This window comes from Metopolophium dirhodum, chromosome 2, assembly GCF_019925205.1.
Source record: "Metopolophium dirhodum isolate CAU chromosome 2, ASM1992520v1, whole genome shotgun sequence".
Classification (NCBI taxonomy): Eukaryota; Metazoa; Arthropoda; class Insecta; order Hemiptera; family Aphididae; genus Metopolophium; species Metopolophium dirhodum.
The window spans coordinates 38407324-38432376 of record NC_083561.1 but is presented as its reverse complement, the minus strand read 5'-3'; the positions used below and the strand labels follow the sequence as shown (position 1 = coordinate 38432376).

Here is a 25053-nt window from a genome sequence, read left to right as displayed (position 1 = left end):
GATGATAAATTCCCTTTTTGAATTAGCCTATGACACTTACAAAGAATGTGGCTTTCTTTTGGTGAAAGAATTTTCGAAATCGGTTCAGTAGTTCCAGAGATTGCCCTCAACAACGGTAACTATCAACTCCCTTTTATACAATACTATAATAGTAGGTATAGATTTAATGAATTTGCACAAATTTAAGCCAGTCATTAATTTTTTGAATTTTATGATTATCATAAATTTGATAATTGAATCATATACCTTCTGTTTGTGTTTTTCTTCTCCCTTTATCACATATACTTACTGTCGCGGACTAAGGTATAAATATTATATCTAGTCTGTGCTTACTGTGTATAAATCTGTACGAATATATATTATATTATTATTAAAATAAAAAATAGGAGATGAGCAGTCCAAAAACTGATTTTAAAAACCATTTTACCAGATAGTAGGTTTCGAGTGTACTTACAATTGCATTCAATGCCTAATCATCAAGAATACGTCCTAACATAAATTTGTTTTTCAGAAATTTGTTTTAATATTTTTATTTACAAGAAAATTATGAACAATAATAAAGTATATTGAACTACAATTTTATTTAACACAAATACTTAGTTGCGGGTGAACATTGAATAGGTACCTAATACAGCATAGGCATGTCTACGGTGGCAGCACAGGGTCAAGCCCGGATTATGGGAGGGGGGAGGGGGGCACGGTCCCGGGGCCCATTGATTTTGGGGGTCCATCTTTATCCCTAAAATATATTTTTTTAACGCGTCCAATACAGTTTAAAAAAAAAAAAATGATTTAAGTAGGTAGGTATAGTAGGTAAATCATTATTAATAATTATAAACTAAAATTGTTCTCAATTTTATATTACGAAAAATTACTATAAATAATGTACTATGTTTGCCAACAATTTTGTTATTGTTTTTTTTTTTTTTTTTTTGAGCATTTTAGATTACCGATTTAATTATTTAAGTGTATAAAAGGGTAGTTAAAAGAAAAAATTATTTAGCTCTTGTAAATTAGGTATTTCAGTTAAAAGTATTAATCCATATTATACCAAACTTTAGAGGACCATAGTTAATAACATAGCGAACCAAAATCGATCATATTTTGACTGTCAAAATGTTCAGAAAATAAGCTTTACCAGAATCCATCAAAAATTATAGTGGTTATCATTTAAAAAAATAGAGTCGATTTTATTATTGGTACACGTACAACTGCGTGTTTAAAAATTTTGAAAATGTTATAAAAAAAATTTCCTGTTAAAAATAAAGAAACACGTCTTTTCGTTTTAACGAAATTCCATATCATCGATCCATAATTGTTAAAAAGAACCCCGCCAACAATGACATAAGATACATTCTGTATATTTTTTGTATAGTGAACAATTATACAATAATATAAAGTCGTTTATATGTAATGATACAATTATTTTGAAGTTTAAGTTTAAAGGGGGCCCACTAAGTGTATGGTGTCCCGAGGCCCAATTGGTCGTTAATCCTGTGCTGCCGCTGCAATTTTTAAAAAATGCCGGTCAACCGAGTTTCAAGTCAGATATAGATTACAACTTTTATTTAAAAAAAAAAATTCTTCGATGCATTATTATAATAAATTACTATTTACTTATAAAGATATGTTTGACAAAATTAGGTAGAACCTATTTTTATTTTGTTAATAACATGTACTGTCAAAGTGATTTGCTGACTTCAAAAAAACCTATACCTACCAATTTTTTTTTCTACTTCAATATAAAGGCTTAAGACAGAGGACGCGTCACCTATTATTGTTTTATTATATTTTTGATTTGTGGTTAGGTGGTGTAAACGAGGACCGTATAGATGAAAATATTTCTGTAGTTAAATTTAAAATTTAAAGGTAGATACTTACTGAAAATACTTTAGGGTATTAATTGAAAATAGATAATAGTATAATGCAGACTTTTTTAAAAATTATATAAATATTTCATTGGGAGGGGTGGCTTTAAATAATTCCGACTTGGGTGGATTTTTTCGTTTCCTTAAGGTAGCGCCGTTCTTTATCTAAGCCGTCGCTGCGGATTACTTAAGTCTTATCACGCATTCACGCCTTTGTAATACAGTCAAGTCTCGATGATTCGAACCTCAAAAACTTTGATAACTCTAATTAATTTCTTAACACCTAATGTGTTTTTAAGCTGTGTTCGAGATACCTATATGGCTATATAACTCGAAAAATACACAAGTTGAAATTATTTTTATTCCCCTTGAGATTTGACTATTTTAGTTATCGAGACTCAAGTACTCAACTGTATATTGCCTATATCATGTAGATGCAAGGGCGGATCCAGAATCTGTGCGCGGATGGGGCACTTACCCCCGGTGATCCCCCCTGGATCTGCCCTTGTGGCTTGTGTAGATGTATATCCGTGTAGGATAATTATCTTAAATCTTGGTAGGTACAAGACAGGCACTGCAAACATATTTTCGTCGTGTTGAAAAGAAATGAAATGTCAAAAAAACAAAACCAGCAAACGATTATTGTAGCACAGTAGTTATAATAATAATAATAATAATAATAATAATCATATAATATAGGTAGATAATAGGTATGTACAAGTTTTATATATTTTCGAAAATGAAATTAATACTCTCTCGTTCGGGGGATACCGCGTTTCTATCGCGCCGTGAAAACACATAATGTCGTACACACACACTACACACGCACACGCATGCCCACGCACACGCACGGTTTGTCCAATAGGTAGGTACCTCTTTCACGTGTTGCAAGTATAATATTGTTATAATGTATACTCAATAACCGGTAAGTATAGGTATACCTTGTATACGGCTATACGTAGGCATACTTTACTATTTATAGGTATACATTATACACATGCACAGACGTGGGCACACGACTTTACGTAGTGTATGCGTGCGCAATGCACTCGCACATTACATTACAATAAAATATTGTGTAGGTACGCAATCGATGCGTTAGAATATCATGATCATCGATCGTGTGCGTGTGTGCGTGACGGCTGCGGCGTCTTAGCATCGTCTGCCGCCACTGCCACCACTGATGTTGCTGTCGTCCTCGTCGTTGATGATAATCAATTTGGGCTTGGACTCGACCGCGTGCTGCGTCAGTGGCAGCTGGTTGTGGTGGCGGTGGTGGTGTTGGTGGTCGTCACCGGCCGCGTACTGCAGCAGATCGTTGTTGTTGTTGTGCACGCCGCTGGACGATACGATCTCTTCCTGAGACATCTCGGCGCCGCGGTGCTTCTTCTGTATCAGGTTCTCGATGTGAAACGCCAGGTTGTGCGATGACACCGTGTCCGCGACGGCAGCGGCTGCGTGCTGGTTGTCCGCCAGCGACTCGGCCGCGGTGGCCACGGCGTTCCTGCCGGTCAACTGGAACTCGGGGTACACCGAGAAGTGGTGGTGGTGGTGGTGGTGAGGACTGACCAGCGGCTGTTGCTGTTGTTGCAGCAACGACTTGATGTCCTGTTGGTTCTGCACGGAGAACATATTATAAAAAACGCAAGACAAACCATTATACAAGTTATAATATTTTTTATAAGTGTAACTTACACCATGTAACGTTAGGTTAGTACGTTTTCACCAGTGTTTGGAAGGAACGGATTCTTGGAACGAATTCCTTTTTATAAAAAAAGAACGAGAAAAATAACAAAATTGTTCGTTCCTTTCTAGTTCCAATAATTTACACAGATAAGTTTGTAAATAATTGAAATTATGATATATTTTTTTTATGTATATTTCTAATAAATTAGTGATCGTTATCGAGTATCGACGTTAAGACAATCGACATACGTTGGCCAACAATATAATTTTGAAGAAAATCTCAAAATGGAATTATAAAATATGTTCCTACTTGTATGTATTAGAATTAATGAAGTATGCATATGAAAAAAAAAAACATTAATGATTAAATAAGAATTTTTGTTTTATTTGGAACTAAAAAAGAAACTCGTTCATTTTCCAAAGGAACGACAAAGGAACGAATTCTTTTTTTTTAAGGAACAAGGAACGGAACGAATTCCTTTTAATAAGGAACTTGCCAAACACTGGTTTTCACGTATACCTACCTACAATTTTCCAAGTGAAATAATACTAGGTAAGGTCAAAGGACTATGTACTAAACTGCATTTTGATTTTTTAGTGATCCACGTTAAAACCCATTAAGAAATGGGAAATGTTGATATAATAATCTGAAACGGGGATATATATGTACTTTATTATGAATTATGATTAAGTTTACTGTTTGTGTATAACTGAACAAAACAGGTTCAGGTCAAGGGCGTCCGCAGGGGGGAAGTAGGGGCAGTTGCCCCTCCACAGGCTTTTTCTGGGTTGATTATTATTGATGATTTGAATGTTCTAAAAAAACTTAAAACTGCCATAACAATTCTAATTAATGTACTAAATTATTTTTAAAATTAAAATTAAAGATGTAAATTTTAAAATAAATTCGGTATAAATTATAATATACATTTTAAACTTTTAAATGATTGTATAAAAGTTTTACAGTCAAAACTTATCATTTGGACTACTTATTTAATCTGAAAATTAACTATTTTTTTTTCTATACCTATAGGTTTAGACTTTAGATCATATATTTCTTATAAAATTCATGTAAAACATGATTAAAATTTAAAAAAACTTTAAAATGCTCCCAAAATCTTTAAATCCAAATAATGACCTTAAAATTTTAAATCGTCAAAAAAATCAATGTAGGTATGTTATAAAACGAGTATCGCGTAAATGCGAATTGCATCGTAATCCCAACCTCAATCATTACCGTTGTAATATAAAATATCGCAAAATAAACTTTTTTTTAATAAACATTATATTGACATAAACAAGTTTTTACTTTTTTGATAATACAATTTAACGTTCATAGATGGCATACCTACAATATTTTAAACTTTTCAAGTTATTGTGGTATAAATGACTGAATAAGCTAGAAATATTTAATTTTATAAATTACCTAATATTATAAAATCAACGGTAACATTTTATTTATAAAAAATATGTATTTGATTATTTAAAATTACATACCAATGAGTGCTGTAAGTTTAAACTAACTATCTACGTATAATTCATAAACATTTTTACATTCCTTGTCTATATGAAAGAAAACATGTCACAAATATAACTAATACTTATAGGATAGTGAGACAAAAAATGTAAAAAGGAACATATTTTGCCCTCCCCTTAAAAAATTCCTGCGGACACACTTGGTTCAAGTAAACCCACTAATTAAGATGGATTAAGAATAGACGAGCAAAAAGTTACATCGGTGTTCCTCGCTTTATAAACTAATTCAACTAAGATAGACAATTCACTTGTGGTGGAGATAGCCCTCGGCAGATATATTTTCAAACGCGGTTCTAACTACTCTAGTACTCTCTAAACAGCCTAAACTATTTCTTTCTAAGAACAATCTCTTAAACTTTCGTCAAAAATGACTGAGTAATTTTTGAGTCAATAATGTACGATTATATGGACATTGTCTTTTGTTGAACGCATTTGAATGACAAACAAGAAATTAAAATAAATAAAGTAGCATGCTGCTAGATATTATTCCTCTGCAAGGAAAATTGTAGAATCATAGATATTTTTTTTGGGTACGGTGTAGTGGCAAACTATCTGGTAAGTAGTAACATGTTAAATTTTGCTAAGAATTTATTAAATTTTTTTTTTGTGTTTTACAAAAATACACAAAGAATTACGAAAATTGGTTAGAAAAAAATAATTTGTACCCAGCCCAAAAATATATCTATATTAAAATTATTTTATTTTATTTAATATAAAAAATTTTAATTTAATTTAAGTAACCAATGCCAATCTTATATATATAATATATATATATATACAAAAATATTCGATTTTCGTGAGCAGAAACGAAATGTATGTGTGAGCCGCCCAAATTGCAAAATTCCATATACCTACAATCATGCCTATGATCGTTGTCAAAATATTATCTACATAATAAAAAACAGCATGTAAATCGAGCCAGTAGTTTCCGAAATTTTCCCGAACATAAAAAAAGAACTTAAATACACTATATTATGTTGTATTATAATATACGACATTTGTTAGGTAGGTACTACGTGGTACTCAATGATAGAGTTGCTAATTATATTTAGTAAAAACATTTTTAGAATCGGTTCAGTAGATCACCTCCTACATGAAAACGAATTTTACCTATTTATAATATTAAATATAGATAAATTCAGTGGCGTAGTGGAACTTGAAATTTTTCAGAGGTTACTATAACCTATTTTTCAGAGGTTATAGTCTAATACGTCACCCTCCTTGTAGCACCCGAATGTCATAATTACTAATAAAATACCCACTAAAGTCAATTATCCACAATAGTCACCACTGTCAATCACCACCTTCGTCACGCGACTTTCGATGCTGTACTATACTCGTTTGTAACGATCGATGAGGCTTACCGTCTGGTGGTGGCTTTGCTGCTGGTATGGCCTGTGCCGGCGCATCCGCCTCCGCCTGTAGTTGCCTCGCTCGAACATGTCGGCCGCGGCCACCGGGTCCAGCGTCCAGTAGCTGCCCTTGCCGCCGCCCATGTTGTCGTCCATGCCGGTCCGGCCCCTCGGGATCTTGATGAAACAGTCGTTGAGGCTCAGGTTGTGCCTGATCGAGTTCTGCCAGCCCTGTCTGTTGCGCCGGTAATACGGGAACTTGTCCGTAATATAGTTGTATATCTCGCTAAGCGTCATCCGCTGGTTGGGCGTGGACGTGATGGCCATGGCGATGAGCGCTATGTACGAGTAAGGCGGTTTCTCGTTGCAACCGGCGGCCGCAATGTCCGCAGCGGCCACCGCAGCCGCGGCCGCCGCGTTCTGTTCGGCGGGTTGGTCGAACAGGCTGATAGCCGGCACCTGCAGCGAACAAATTACTATCATTATTATTATTATTATTATTATTATTACTACTCATATACGTCATATTGTTGTAACAATAATCATTATATTTTAGAAATTTACCTACGCCCTATATAATATCTATATATATATATGGGCTATAAATGTGTGTCAATGATTTATGTGGTATTTGTGTTCAAAATAGGTACACAAAGTCAAAAATACGTTTTTAGGATTATATTATATTTATAAATAGCAATTAATTAAAACAGATCGGGTCACCATAATAATATACTAGATAATTTATTGCGTGCAGTATATATAATTACAGAGACATATTTTATTATGTAATTAGGTACCTCTGTATATACAATAAATAATATAATATATTATACAGAGCCGTAGGATGGTATTAATTTTTATTGTTTTTTTTTTTATTCAAAAATATTTTTCTAATATTGTTCTTTTTTTATTTTAAAAATATGTTCTAATTTACTGGCGGAACTGCGTGGAAGTAAATCAGATGTAAAAAATGTCCTCTATTAATAAATATTAAATAATATAATGTTAACTGTGTAAAATATACATCATACCTACCATCCTACCTGCTCTCTTTTACGATTACACCCAAATACAGAACCGTGCCAAGGAGGTTGTGAATGGGGCAAGTGCCCTAGCCCCTAGGGAGGCAAAAGTTGTAACATTTTAAAGGGCGGCAAATGTATAAATATGTAGGAGTAATAATAATAATAATAGGTGTGTCAAATATTGTTGCCCTGGGGTGCCAATGGCAGTGTCACGGCACTGTCCAAATAGCTTATTTAGGACAATCGTAACTCTTAAAAATTAAGATATATTTTTATCTATTATGTATTTGAAATGTGTATCGTGATTTTTTATATAATATATATAAATATATAATGAGATTCTTATGATCCTACATCGTATCGTCAATTAAACCCTTTTACAGCATATAGTACACAGACGTCGAGCTCCACCATTATCAATAGTAAAGGAAATATGGTTACGTCTTTTTGGTCGTCAACATCAAAGTGATGAAATTGAAAATTAATAGTTGATAATAAACTATAATATGTTTTCGCTAGAAATGTGAGATACTAGGCCAGCAGTAAAATTATAAGAACGAACAAAACAGATAGTTTTTATGGCAACAATGCCTGCAAAACTTTTGGGCTCTAATCATCGCACAAGCGTTTAACATAATATTATAACAAAATGTGGGAATGAAAAAGTAGTATAAAAATGTTCGAAATAAATTTTTAGATGATTAGGTTTTAATGTGACGAGCCACATCTTTAAAATTCAGATAAGTCCTCTGCTGTAAATAATTATAGTAGGTGTCGAGTGTACCTATTTAGGACATAGATCACTGTAATATATTATGTAATATGTAGGTATTACATTTTAATTCAATGATAATTCGTAATACTGAAAGAATAATGACCCAACTCAAAAAACACAACTGTTGGTAATCAGCTATTTAAGGTTTTTTTTTTTTTTTTTATTGGGTAACCCGCGGCAACATAGGCTATTGGGTGTGGGTAGGGCACTGTAGGTTTTATATTGGGTAGGTTTGGTAGGTTTTTATATTGGGTAGGTTGGTACACGTGTGTGTTGTGTTTGGCAGAATTTCTAATGGGGCGCCCGTAGGTTTCTGCCGTGCCCCGGGGTGGGGGGATGGCGGCACTTGTTCTCCGGACACCGTGACTTGCACGGAGAAAAATGCCGCCCAGTGGTCGAGGATCGAACTCGGACCGGCTGTGCCGAATCCGTCGCGTTAGACCGCTCGGCCACCTCGTCCCCCCTATTTAAGGTTTAAATAATACATAAAAAATCAAATTTTTATTAAATTTGTATGCTGTTTTGACAGGATAATATGTTAAATTACATTGTTTTTAAACATGCTTGGTAGATGTTGTAAATAGATGAATTATTATTAATGTTATCAACAAATACTTGAAAATATTTTGACTTATGTCACTGTTCGTGACTGAAATAATCATTTTTAGTGTATCATTACCTGCTAAAAGAATAATGACACAACTCAAAACTGAGTATTAAATACAATTATACCTATGGCTACGGCAATTAAAATAATAAATTGCATTGATAATATTATTTATAATAAACCCATTGTAACTTGTATATTTTATAGTTTATACACAGTTCTTAATGGTTATAAATAATATTATTTATTATGTTTAAAACACGGACCACAGTATTATAATATTATGCCTTTAATAAAATGACGATCGTCAAGCAGCAGGAATTCAACAAAATTATTATGATGATAATAACTGACTATTTGACTGCTAGCTGGTGTTATTTATACAATTTTAATAATTGTATATTATTCATAACCATGGAGATAGCGAGTAGGTAGGTACTCCAGTAAACTTAGTTTGTGAGATGAAAATGTATCAAGTCGGTTAAGAAAAGTATCATAAATTATTTTCATATTTTGAGTTGTGACATTATTCACGCGCGGAAGTGATAAAACATTAATTATTGTTCAACGAGAATTATGACATATCAAAGGTTTTATGTCAGTTCTAGATTTTATCAAGTTAACTAAAAGATAGAGCAGAGCAATAAGTATTAAAATCAAAAATGTTGTGCACTATTCTTTCAGTATGCGAAATATATCATTGTCTGCCAGCCTACATTCATAAGGATGTCTTCTTAAATATTTATATTGTAATTAGTAATTTATTTTTCTATAGGTAATACGGTATAAATGAACTATTTTTGCCGAAAACAAATCACATGACGTATAATATTATCTTATACAATAAAAGTTAAATACAAATTACAGACGTACAATAAAACGGTGTGAATAGCTGATTCATGGTGAAAATAGCTTGAAATAAATCTAAATATTTTGATAATGTCATTATGTATACCTAGTAATAATAATATACACAGAGTGGTGAAAAGATTCCATTCTACAAATAATATTTTTTGAACATTACAACCAGAAAACCTTTAAGTTAAACATCTGAGAATTTGTACTGCTCACAAAGGTGACACAAAATTAAATTAATATAAAACATAACACACATAATTTATTGTATAAAGCCAATACAATGAATACATGCATCACTCCGCTGAGAATCTAAAATTATTTATTAAATAAAAATAAAAAAGGTTAAAAATCATCAAAAACATAAAATTGCCATGTTGAATGTTCCAGTGTTTCAATTATTGTCAGTAAGTTTCAAACCCAAATTATGCAGGACCAATAACTAACAAATTAAACGTTAGAAATAAATAGTTAAATATCAATTATTAGTATATGCGTAGAATATTATGAATTATTTATGAAACGATTTTATCTCCACCGATAAGTATTAATATAATTATATAATTATTGTACAATGTGTTCAATTAAATCCGTTTTTTATGCTACTTTTTTTTAATTATTTATACTTTGAATATTGTACAACCGACATTTCATTTAAAGAAAAAAAAGCTGCCAAAGCTGGTAGGTGGGTGTCGCTCTGCTGTACAGTAGGTAGGTTACAAGTGTCACTGTGATGGATGGTATTAATAATTTTAGTTCAATGATATAATTTGACTTTCTTATAGGCATTTTTTTTTAATAAAGGTAGACAAACTTATGAGGAATCTTGTATTATATTTTAAAATCTTAAATATGTATTTTTAATACTTTTCAACTGTCATTGTAACAATATATTAGAAGCCTCGTATTAAAACTTTTTGACTCAACAGATAATATTTTATTGACATTCATAGAAATAAAAAAAAATTGAAACTGAAAATGTCAGTAAACAGCTCAAAAGAAGTCAAAATATTTTTAAAACTGTATCGTGTATAAAAAAATGCTAATATAAACATTCAGTGAAAATTTCAAGTATCTATGGTCATTTGTCTTAGAGGATAACCAAAAACCAAAATCGGTTTTGTTGAAAACCAATTTTTATTTTCCCCGATTTTAATGCACCAACTAGATTCACTTTCCCATCGAACAAGATATTGAAGTTGGAAATCGAAGCATGATTTTGACTACTTATCGTGTACAGTGTACACAGACACAAAAAATAATAAAAATAAAACACGCATCTTTGTAAAATCCATATATCCATCGCTCCGCTCAGAATCTAAAATTTAATTGTAATTTAATTGTATTACAACATTATAGATATAATTTTAATTAGGTAGGTATTAAGTTTTTTTTAGTTTACTTATTAGAAGGCTTCATTGCTACCTATAGGATTAGTAATAATAGTATTAAAAAAAAAAAAAAACATTATTTTTAATTGTTTTTAATTATCTTATATAGTATTATATATAGTATTATGATGCACTCAACACGTTATGATCAAGTGCAGAACGTGGACATACGTAGGTACTATAAATTGTTATTATGTATGCATGCATCAATAAAGTCTTAAAAGTCCTATCAGAAGTCGTTATGGGGGACGGAGTGGCCGAGCGGACTACAGTGTTCGTTGTAACGCGCACCGTCGCCGGTTCGAATCCCGGTCACGGGCGGCATCGCTCTCTGGGCAGGCAACTGTCGAGTCGGCGAAACCGCCATCCCCCAACCGGGCATGGCAAAAACCTACGTTGTCACTTATTATGTTATCGCTGTAAGGACGTTTCCTACGTAGTCTTATATTACTCCTAATCGTATCTAGAATATAATACGCAAGTAAAAAAACCTAAAAATCATTACGATCTATCAACTATTATTATTTATGTACTTGATTCTTAATATACGTAAATATTATTACCAAAACCACAATAATCTACAAAATTAACTTTTTATTTTATTTTTTTTTTAGAATCTGTATTTTGTAGCTAAGACACAATAAATAAATATGATAATTAAATAACTAATATCAGAGAAGAACCACACGACGAGGGAAGCCATCCATATTGACGGAACCCTTTAGGACGGAATTCGTTTGTTTAATCATACCAGTTTTAATTCAGGAGGTCACGGCACCACGTTCTTTTGAAGTAACATATACTAACGCGGTGTGAATATGCGATGATAGATGTGACATTAGCAAATTCGGATGGTGTTGGAGTTTTTATGGGTAGTGAAACCTTTAACCAGACACCAGCTACTGTAACTGATGGTTAGCTGATCTGATAAACAACCGCAGCAGTTTCAATTTTTATATCTTTACGCCGATAGTCATCGGTTACATAACAAACCAGGGCCATGGCGAAGAGTGATAGACTGCACGGAGGCCTGCATGATGGCGCGGGTATGATAATTGGCTTTTACATTGTTAAAATTCGAAATTATCGATGTCGCGTAAAAACACGCTGTCATACTGTCCGTGCGCATAGTAAATTTACGCGCGTCACATAAGACATAGTCTAACATGTCGTATATGTGACACATAGGTACATGGACCATGCAATACGGACCTAATAAACAAAGTCAGTTGTGTATGGGCCAGTCAACATGAACATAACATAGAATATTACCGTCGGCGTCTGGGGTTTATCCGCAAAGTTGACGGAGCTCTGCAACCTCAGCGATTCTTGTAGGTAGGGCAGGATGCGAGATTGCAACATGTGCTGGTAGTGTTGCTGGTACAGTATGGGCAGCTGATGGAACAGGGCGATGGCCGACAGGTTCTGGGGCACGGGTGGCAGCGACGCTATCGCCTCGGCCAGCATGTTCCGCTGCTGGTGATGACTCGGTATGGTCGGCTCCTCGTTCTTCATGCTGTCCACTGCGGCTGCGGTGCGGCTTGGCTGTTCCGGTGAATGGGGTTGGGCCCCGCGGTTCATCTGCAACACAATTATATACGCGGCGTCAGCAATGCGCGTCTTCCGCGTCATCGCAGTCACCGGGCGTGATTACGCGAACAACTACTACAGATTTAATCGACAATATTATAAATAATAATATTGTACGAGTGACAACTGCAGCATAGAGTGACGTTCCAGAATGACCAGAACCACGGTATTATATTGATCGTATAGTGCGAGTGTAAATGTAATGTTATTCGACGTCTTATGTTATAATAATATAATATGCTCAGCAAAATATGCTCGCGTTGGTTAATACTTAGGTACCTATATTCAATGGCAAGGATTTTTTTATCGGACATAATTTTAAGTAGGTATAGTAGGATTGATAATGAAACGTAAATAGTAATCAAGTATATACTTGTCGTATAATTATTATTGAAAATATTAATTACGGTTTATAAATATATCTATACATTCGTACTCCGTATCAATGTTGTGAAAATGTGAAGTAGGTATCTATACGAAATACATGTTATACCTATACACTAAAACGCCATTTATTAATAACGAGAAGAATATTTTGTTTTCAAATAATCATACATAATATTCCTAGTCGCTAAATTAGTCAATAATGATCATTATAAAAAATGATACCTATTTTCACCCTCCAGAACACCAGCATTTGGAATAATCCTGGTTAATGATTGTTTTATATTTTAAGATAAAATTAAAAAAAAAAAATTAAGATTTAAAGCCGTAGCGAGAATTTACTACAATAAATAGTGGCGTACCCGTGAAACATTTTCATAGATGGTGACGTGGGGGGGGGGGGGGGGGATTATTAAATACCTTACCTTAAAACTATTTAAAATCCAAAAGCAAAGCAAAGTATAAATATATTATGATTTATGCTAAAAAAACTTATCAGGAGGGGGTGCTCTTGTTAGGTTAGGTTAGGTTAGGTGCTCTTGCTCCCACCTCCTACGGTACGCCACTGAAATGTACATTTTTGAGTCTTCAGTTCAATATTGAATATAATGGAGACGTTGACGTGTATTATATACGTACAAAATAGCTCCCTGGTTTTCAATTTTTGAAAAACACTATTTTATTGATTTTTTGATACCTAATAGTAAGTGTACTGAGAAATTGTTTGATATCTTAATACTTAAAGTATATACTAGATTTAATTAGTATTACTAAAAACCACCCAAAATAGTGTACATTAAATCATTGTTTCTGGTATAAAAAGTGTCAGTAACCTTCAGACACAAAAAAATACTAAATCGTAAAACCATTGCAATATATCTATTATTCATTGCTTTGATCAGAAACTAAAATGCAATGAAATATTAACAAAACAAAAAAATCTTATTTAAAAAAAAAATAAATAGTAAATATAATAGGTAATGATTAATACCTATAATAATATTTTGTTACACAATAAGATTAATTCAATATTTATCGAAATACTTCATATAATACATAAATATAATTGTATAATTGTAATATAAGTGCATTTTTAAAATTATAATGATGATTAAGATTGCTCTCGAGGCGGCAAATGATTCTAAAATCCACAAGTTAACCACATACTTGAGTTATAATAGTTTACATGTTAGTATGTTACATTGAAATTAATAAATAATATTGATATTATGTTAAAATCCGGTTACTTCTTTTTTTCCCAAACTGTTTAATGCATAATATACGCGTGTAATAGCTAAGTGCTAGGTGGCGAAATAAATAATGGCATGATTTCATTAAAGTTTTATAAATATTACACAATAAAAAGGTTTGGATTGTCATCAATCAGTTGTCAAGTTTACTCCGCCCTATTACAGATAAGATATGGTAACGTTAAGTTGTTTTCTTTTAGAACTGTTAATATGTATTGTTTATGCTGCATATTTAATCCAATACTAATATTTTGTGGAAACAAACAATGTATTGAGCATTTTTAGGTTGTTGAATTACGTATCGCTCTAAAGCGGATTAAACACATTTGCTTGGTTGGTGCAATGGTGCGGTATCGTCTTATTTAAACTTATTCAAGAAAGTGTGCATGTGTATGTGCGAGAGACAGACAAAGAAAGAGAGAGAGAGAGACAGAGAGAGAGAGAGGGACTACCTATATTGACTTCTCAAAGATAAAATTTTTTTAAATTTTTTTAATTTTGTGTTGTCTGTGTGATAGTGTCTGTCCGTTGAAAAATATAATATCGAAACTTACCGATTCTAAGCTGCAGTCTCCAAGATGCCGTCCGATAGGTCAAACACTTGTAGGACTACCCGACTATTCTGGAAAAATAAATTAAAATATCTATTGTAGCATCTGATTCAGATAAAATACAAGAATGTATTGTGCATTTATTTCTTAGTTTTTTTTATGCGATATCATGTTTGTTATATGTTTTTTAATAACAAACTATGAAGGGAAAAGTACAAAATGAAATTAATACTTTATGCCTTTTATTAAAATACCATATGACTTTCCATCAATATTAATTATTATTATAGTAACAATAATTCATAACAACACCAGTGCAATATCCAATTTATAGCCGTTATAATATAGACGTGGGGTTTTATTTTATTTTATTATTATTACTATTATTATTATTATTATTATTATTTTTACTACTACATTCGACAAACGTAATAAATTGTTATTTAATCTATTCACGATAACGATTTACACAGTGGCCGTGTTGCCGTGTTCCCCCCCCCTCCATCTCTCCCACACGTCGGGAATAATTGTTATTGTTTAATATTTTTCAATACGCGATAAAAGACAGACGCTGTTGACAAATGTGCCGTTGATGCATTTGTGAATAAAAAAATAATAATAATAAAAAATAACACACGCTCGACCACATGAAATAATAATAAATAATGTAATTATTTATGTTTTTTCATAAACAATTTATTCGAAAACATTCGATCGTGTACCGAAATCGCCGAACCTATTTGTAAAACAATAATCAAAAGTAACGATCACTATATATACCGACGGTGCGTTGTGTTTTCATTAATAATTCTGTGGTTAAAAATTCAAACGCCATTGGCGAAAAACGAAAAAAAATACATATTAGGAAAAAAAAAACAACGAATAATATGTTTTTAGATAGGATATAATAATATATGTATACTCGAATCGTTGACTCCAGGTCTCTCCACAGGTATATCCCACAGGTGTGTGTGATGTATATATATATATATATATGCACAGGTACGCCGATGGTTTATTCGATATGTAAATAACAATCGTCAACATAATATTCTGATGAATACATTCGATAAGAGAATATAAACGCATTTTAGGCAGTAGGTATGATGTTTATTATTATTAGCTTTATAAGTGGGAACTGGTGATAAAGTATTATTATTATAAGTGTTTAAAATAATTTTTGAGGTTCGAATAATGTTACAATATTTTTCAATATTTTTTGTATAATATACTAACTACAGTATATGTAAAGATTATAGAGGTTGGATGCTGTATAATATAGTGTGTGTGTGTGTGTATGTGTGTCGTGTGTTTGTGTGTGTGTGTCGTGTATGTGTGTACTGTGTTGTTTAATAACTATAATAGCTAGGTACGATAAAATAATTTTGATACATTTTCAAACAAGTGTTATTAATATAATATTATATTATAACATATTACTATACCTTTCGTGTCGAACTGTTTTGAAACTATTAACTATTAAAGCAATTTACGCGAACTTTAACCAAAAGTCTGGATCACCCCAATAATACATAGTTACGCAGGAAAACGTGCACGCGGTAATTCAATTTTATTTTTAACGATCGTAATGCAAATTATATTAATCATTATATTTTTAACGGGGGGAAAAAGTCGGACAGTGTAACGTGAAACACTTGTATAATGACGAATTATAAATAAATATTGTAGATTGTATATTATTATTATTACCTATAAAATATACGTATGTGAACAACCAGAACACATATTGACAAATACCTACCTATATAGCACCTCTATGTGCTATGGCTATATACATTTAAAGTATAATATTATATACTATTATACTATACAGGGCGATTATATTAACACGTCGAATTGATGTTTATTTTATTAATACCTATATAGGTATTCGATATCTATACACTTATAAAAATTATATAATTGTATAATAAGTACAGTAGGTAAGTAATAAATAATAAGTAAAGTAATTCTGTTATATAAGTATTATACTTACATATAAGTACCTACATAATAATTAAATACTCAAATACTTGTGTATCTAATGAGTAATGATATTATAGTTAATATATCATAATATATGATTACAAACAAAATTAGAAACGAATTTTATTATAGTTTTTAAATTATTGATTTTGATAGTTTTTTAAAAAAATATTATTATTCATTTCGAGCTTCAACAGCAGGGGTCATTATAGATTTTCTAATGTTGTTTTACATGATTGTACAAGGGAGAATCTGATTTTTATATGTTATGCAAATATTTACTGTTTAGAGACATATATTGACTGGTTCACGTTAATATTATCATTTTACATAGTCACAAATATGATAATAGGTAATAGGTATATATATAATAATAGTATTTAATATATAATTGGTTATATTTAATAAATTATTATTGAACTAATTATTAAACATAGCAACGATACACATTTACAATTAATAGGCGCCTGCTGCAGAGTAGGTACTGACTAAAATAATTTCAGTTAATATTTTTTGTTGCACTTAATGATGTAAATAAGTTTATGATCGTATTAAAATATTTACTATATATTATTATGTAATATAATCTCAACAAGATAGTTACTACAAACTTACAGACGTATAGTGTTATATATAATAGTACAATTTGTAACAATTTATATCAATTGCCTATTATGGCATATTGCCATATTGGTGTTATACTTGTTGTACATATAGGTAGGACAGGTACCTACTACTATTACAGTATTTGTACTTTATTTTGTAATTTGTTCTTATAACATTAATACAAAATATTGATAAGTTGTCGTATTATATTTTGTGACATTTAAATTAGTCAATACAGTCTTTAACTAAATATATGTTGTTATTATTAAATTTCGTCTGCTCAAGAGATATTTGTTTTTATTATTGAAAGTTAGATTTTGTTTTTATTATAACTAAAAAAAGACTATGTTAGAAAAAAATGTTATCGTTGTAATTATGAGTTTGATATACAAATACCACATAAACGTCTAGTTCACAAGTAAAATATTTTTTTATACAAGTTATTTTTACACTGGATAAAATAAACAAAAAATAATATAAACAATAATATTTAAGTTATAAAGTTCATATAATGTCAAGAGCACATGTTTCTTTAAAACATTTTTTTAACTTCTATACCTAAATACTTTTGAAATTAAAATGGGCAATGGCCAATGGGAACATAAAAATTAAATTTGATAAATTATAAACAATAATTTTAATTTAGATTAGGCACAGCTTTATTGAAACAATAGGTATCTATAACTAGTCTTTAAAAATAAAATCAGATAGAAGTACTAGATAAGTATATCTAAACGAATATATTTGACAATTGACGTTTTTAATAATATGCTTTAAAACAACTTATTTTATAAGCAATTTTAACATCTATTGTAAATTTGTAAAATTAAATCCTTTGAAAAATTACGATTTTCATATAAAAGATTATGATATTATATAGTAGGTATTAACAGTAAATATATAAATGTATATATTATATTATAAATTAAATATAAAAATAATATATAATATTTATGTATATATATATAATATATATATGTATATAATATATATGTATATATTATATTGTTGGGGATATTGTAGATGTTTAATTATTACAAGTATAATATAGTCCACAAATACAGATACGTAAATAAGTATATTTGTGTAAAATATCTAAGTTATCCTATAAAATATTGTAGGCGGATAGGTACTAACAAAATTATAATTTGTTGCATATAATGTTAACGATTGCAGGGCACTTGGCATACGTTTTTCAACCTTTGTAACAAGACATATATTTGTTTTACGTCATCAAAATAAGCTTAAATTATACATTTGAAAAGTAGGTAATAAAATTAAAAATACATACATAAAATAAACATTACACACTGTATTATATATACACACGAAACTACATAATATGAGTAGGTATTCATTATTTTATTTTTGTTCTTGTTTTGAAAATTGAAAACCTTTAAAATTAGAAGACTAAAATTGACAATTAAATACTATTATTTACTCATGTCGTATAGTATCTCCGCCGGGAGTCATCTACAGTCTGTCTAATCTGCCTTTTTATTTTTATTTATTTTAACCTATAAACCATCAATTGTTCTTATTGTTCTTCTTTTTTGTAACAGATTAAATAAAAAACATATGAACCAAAAAAAAAAAAACCATTATAATGCAGCAAAACTTCCATATTATAACAAACTTTCATTTAACTAAATTTTCTGTTTAAACAAATATTTTTGAGAATCAAAGCGTATTAGATACAAATTTATTTAATTCTATTTAACAAATTTCTCCATAGTATGATATTATTTTTTCGCCCACGAAACTTCGTAATACGGAAAATAGTTATTAATAAACTACAGTATTACGAATACTGTATAGTAGGTAATAAAGATTGCCCAAAACACATCGGTAATTTACTAATGTCAATGTTATATCATATAATTTTAAAATTTGTTTACCTGAATGAGATACATTTTTATTTTTGATTACCTGTAGCAAGGGTATTTTATATTACAAACAAATTATTTAATAATTAAAATATAAATCAATAAAATAAAACAACTAATATTTTGTATATTTTATCAGATAAAATAATGTATATATTATGTATTTAGGTACCTAAATGATTTACCACTGTAAAAACTATACATTTACCTATATTATTTTAAATGCGAAAAAAAGCATGAAACTTTAAAAGGTTTTTAAACGCAAGGAAGTAAATTCACGCAGAAAATATTTGAAGAAAAAAAGAATTGTGACACCTCTAAAATGTTGATTTTATTTCTTTATTTAAGTATATAATTTGTGTTAAATTAAATATATTGTTTGTGTTTGATAAACAAATAAATAAATATAATATATAATTTTAAATGATAAGGCCCATTACCGAATTTAAATCAGTACACTGTAAACGGGTTTAGAGGTCGTGGAAACAAATTATATTTTTCGCTAGAAGATTACGTATGTAGTTATTTGTTATCTATAATAATATGTCATATAATGTAGATTTTAAGAAATGTATTGAAAATTAATTAAAAAATTAAGATAACAATTAAAGTTAATATTATAACGATTAAACTGTATATCATAATCTGTGTTTCGTAAAATTAAATACTATATTTTACACGTTTTTTCAGACTAAATATAAAATATAAAATGAAATAATAAAAATTAAAATAAGGAGACACATATTTGTAGTGTACTCATACTATATAAATAATATGTATACGTGTGTTGAGTGTATATAGCAGTGGTGTACGTGATACACACAAATATATCAAATATATTACGTATATATATATATATATATAATATGGATATCCTAATTAAAATTGAAATTCTAATAGTATAGGTACCTACGATAAATTATTTGTTAATTTTTTTTTTTTTTTAATGTACATATAAAATAAAATAGCAAAACTAAACAACAAACACATAATATTATAGATTTTTCTATTTACAATGTTAAGTTTATAATATTATTCTAAAATAATTATGAATTTATAGTCTACGTTACCCATTATAGTTGCTAGGTAGTAACTAGTAGTTATGAAATGATCCTGTCTCCTATACAGTAAATGATAATATAAATTAAATTAATTCTTGTAAGGAATGTAAAACTGTCAATATTTTAAACAAATATTGTCGAAATTGCAATTGCAAACGATTAATATAATATATATAATTATTTTTACTATGGTTTATTGGAAACATTTACTCATATTTTATTTGTTAAGTATCATTTGAAATGTATACCCACCTATATTAAGTAATTGCACCTATAATAATTAACATGAGAAAAAAACATAATTAATAGGACGGTCTAACACCAATCACCATTGGTTTTTAAAATATAGAACATAAATTATTATTGTGTCAAAAACTCAAAAATATAATTTAGGTAACCACTGCGTTTAGTATCAAAGTTAAACGAATTCAAATGCCTAGGTACATATTTCATAATATCCAAAATGAATAGAATATTCAATACGAATATTATAATAATAATAATTATATATTATTATTATTTTAAATTATAATGTGACTACTCCGTATAAATGTATTATACTTTTGGTTTCGTTATCAACATTCAATATTATTATTTGTTCATTATCTTATCACCAAGAGCACATTCGTTTACATGACATTGAAGACACTCGAAAAAACGTGCGTTCGCATGATCTAGATTATACAATTTCTACAATAGGTACAATTTAATGATTAGGTATGTGAAATTCAAAAATGTAACTAATGAGAAACGAAAGCATGTATGTAGGGACCTATACAATGTATTATACAGTTACACCTCAATTATTTCCTAACCCTTTAAAATTCATATATAGATCTTATATTATATTTTTATCGGTTGCCTACCCATATAATTTAATTTTAATTAATGTGTATAATATATAGGAACCAATAATCTTTTTAGTAAAATGTATGATTAAAATTTATTAATGTACCTACATCCGTTCTCTAATAATATTTTTTTATACTTTTAAATGTACTTTATCGAGTAGCTTCTATAAAATTCCCAAAATACGAGGGTCTTATCGGACCATTTAAAAAAGATAAGGATTAATAATATAACAGTATAATACTATATGATTGTAAGTCCATGGTACCTCTAAAGCTCTAAAAACTTTAGAACTTAAGAATTTCTTAGAAAACTATAAGGGTCGGCAGAAAACACGACCTGCCAAATGCCAATTATTTAATTTTCGGTTTCGGTTAAATGAGAGAAATTTTGAGTCGTGTCCATCAAATATTTATAATTATGACATGTAAAATATTAAATGTAATATAGTTATAATATGTATGCGTATGCATTTATACCTATTTAATATGTTTATATAGTGTCGAGGTAAATACATAAATATATTTACTTAAACAAAATAAAAACAATTAACTGAGTACCCGAGTACCAAGATATACTCGCCGATAACCGTATATGGTTATTAATTATGTATAATATGTATAATATATTATAATTCGAATCAAATTGATAAGTGTAAAATTACAAAAATAAGTCATCAATAAAACGTTGATATACAATTTATAAACATTTTTGCAATTAATTATCTTTATAAGTAGATATAGTACCTACATAACAAAGTAAAACAATATGGTATTTTGTATACACATAGGTATTAGGTTTTAGTGTATTACATATTAAATATATTATACAATACAGCTATAAAACGTACCTATATTTATCAGGAGAACTTGAGTGAGAAATATTTCATCATCGTCTTTACTAATTTGCAAACGTTATTATTAACACAATGTCAAGGGTAGAGCTATCAGCTAAACCGCGGTATATGTATCTAACCTAAACCTTAATTATATAGATTAAACGCATGGAAGATTTAAATCGAAAAATCGATTTCAAGACAATTTCACTGTTTGATCGAATAAAACGTGTACATCGAATTATGTCTGAAAATAACCATCACACAAACGACAAACGATTAGGCATAATAAAAATATAAAAGTGTTCCTATGATATAAAATAATTTATTATCATGATACTACATAGGTATACTCGTGTACAAAAAAAAACTGATTAATTCTGTTTCTCAATAGTAATAATCAATTATTCTCTTATTCAGGGTTAGGTCAACTAAGGTTTTAAATTTCTAAATACTGCACATAAACGCGAGGAGGTAAACAATTTATTCAAATTCGTTAGTGGAATTTCCTCGTATATAATAATAAGCGATTCTCGATGTCGTTGATTAGGAACAAGCGAACAGCATCACCACTGAATATCATTCTAAATATTAAATTGTACCTATACAGAACAGTTAATAATATAAAATACGCGGAACACATGATACACGTTTTTGCGTGAATAAACTAAAACAAAATTCGTACCGATAATATTGTAATGCCAAAAATAGTGGAGGAAATCAAAAAAAGCCAGAAATATCAATACCACGTGTTAGTTAATTAGATACCTATAATATAGGTATCTATAACTCGTAACCGCGATCTTATATAAAGACTTTAAGGTAGTATTATATTATAATATACTATTTCCGAATTCCGATGAAAACCGTCCATGGTTAACCCGTTACCACCATATACCACAAACAGTTGAACATATTCAATAATTACTCTACCGTTGGTTCGGTGGTTACATATAAATGCGGTTATTAATGACTACTGAAATCGCTTTACTTAAACGATATTATTTAGTTTGGTGAATAACAAGCAAATTCTGACCACTGCGTGCGGACCACACGGTTACACGGTGACGGTGTAATTGACAATAGTACCTACCTTAATACAATTACGTGCAGATCTTACGCACGGTATAACGTAATATTATTTTGGTATAAACCTATTGTTTCTATTACTATTATTGGATTTCGCACTTACCGGAGGGTTCGAAATTTTGGCGCGGGTATAGCCCGGGCGCCGAGTGCCGGTGGTGGCGGCGGCGGCGTCGGCGTAGGCGGCGGTGGTGCAGTGGACGCGTCGCGGCGGCCGACAACCGGCGTGTCGCAAAGGTGTTGCGAAAAACGTGCCGGAACTACCGTCGCCGGTTCGAGTGACGGCACACACACCGGTGTAATGCGACGACACGGTGATACGCTATACGACTGCCGTGGTACGCGTGTGTGTATTTTACAGTAGCGGTCGTGTATAGGTGTCGATCGGTATAATATTGGTGTGATTGTGCTCGCGGCGCGCGCGAACCGGTGCAAGCGTGCGGGTCACATGCGCGCGAGCCGTACGCGTAACAATAATTATTGTTGTTAGGACTGCCGCCGTATGTCGTGCGACTGCAGTATATTGATTGAAATAAACGGTTAATAAAAAACTAGTACGATACGTGAAAAAATATTTATTGTATGATAATATTTATTTGTACGAAGTGTATATTATAATATGTATAATAACGATATGCATTAAGTATATGTTATATTATGTGTATCATGTGTACTACGACTGGAGCACGCGAGCTGAGAAAATTATGCGAACAGTGAAATACGATTTTTTGTAAAATTACATTTACTATATAATATGAGATAGGTACCCTAACCTATCGTAGTCTTATACTGTTGTAGTATTTAATATAATTTTTTAATATATAATATAGCCGTGGGTGAAAATAAAAACGCGACGCGTGCTCGGCTCGGAGCGAGGTCCGCGGACACCGTGCGATGGTGAGTGAGTGTGAAAGACGCGAGAAGATTTATAATATTATTATTACTGTGAGCGCACCACCAATACACACGACCGACCGGCTCTGTCTTCTTACCGACATTAACAACACACTACTCTACACGCATACGCACACGCACACGCACACATATATATACACACTCACACGCACATGCTCACAACACTGGCGGCGGCGAGGCACCACTACCGGAGGAACATTAGTCCAAAGTAAACACTTTGAAAATGGAATTGTTGATGACACAGTTGACGGGCGCGGCGGAGGGCGGTCGAGACGCGGGCCGCGGAGGCGACGGTGGAAAGGCGACTGCGGGTGGGTGGGGTCATGTGCCGGGGCCCCAGCGTACAATTGGTCTGCACCGCGTGGCGAGGCGGTGGCGGGTTTGTTTATTTAAATATGAGTTGTGTTTGGGGTACCCTCTCGCTCGGCCGCCGCCGCTGCCGCCGACTGCTCCTCGCTCCATGTCCCCCCCCCCCCCGACGCACCGTCGAGCGAGCCCCCCCATCACCCGCCGCGATCGACACCGCTCACCACCGCGAAATTCCTCGGTTCTATACACGAAAAATAAACAAACAAACATTACATGTACACATATAGTGTACACACGCGGCGCGCACACCCGCACACACACACGATCTCGCAAACACCAACTTTATGCCGTAATAAACACACAAACACACACACGAGGGCGTATATATGTAATGTGTGTATGTGTATGTACATCGTATATATGTATATGAAATATAATACATATATATATATTATGACGTATGAAATATATAGTATGTATATGTGTGTGTGTTTGTAATATATATATATATATATATAGGGTGCGCTGAAATGACGAGCTTTTTTATTTTTTGCCCCTCGCTCCTCCCCCACCCATCACCCCACCCCACTGTCATTGCTGAGACCTTATTTTATGTCATTTCCTCCAATAAGTCCAATGTATAATAT

The 25053-nt window shown here is 31.3% G+C and overlaps 1 protein-coding gene across 1 annotated transcript; it reads right to left on the bottom strand.

The window, feature by feature from the left end:
• Nucleotides 1-2506: 2506 nt before the first annotated feature.
• Nucleotides 2507-24281, bottom strand: LOC132938762 (forkhead transcription factor fkh-6-like). Its single transcript, XM_061005779.1, has 5 exons — nt 23289-24281; nt 14877-14944; nt 12371-12679; nt 6455-6901; nt 2507-3485 (listed from the first exon to the last, which is right to left on the bottom strand). Exons 3-5 carry the CDS (start codon nt 12677-12679, stop codon nt 3021-3023), a joined length of 1221 nt encoding a protein of 406 aa, XP_060861762.1. The 5' UTR covers nt 14877-14944; nt 23289-24281; the 3' UTR covers nt 2507-3020.
• Between the last annotated feature and the right edge of the window lie 772 nt (nt 24282-25053).

Coding starts and splice junctions, on each gene's coding strand:
- LOC132938762 (XM_061005779.1), bottom strand. CDS start 12,679: ATGAACCGCGGGGCCCAACCCCATTCACCGGAACAGCCAAGCCGCACC. Junction 6,902..12,370: donor ATAAACCCCAGACGCCGACG/GTAATATTCTAT, acceptor TGTTCGCTGCAG/GTGCCGGCTATCAGCCTGTT. Junction 3,486..6,454: donor AGCAAAGCCACCACCAGACG/GTAAGCCTCATC, acceptor TTCTCCGTGCAG/AACCAACAGGACATCAAGTC.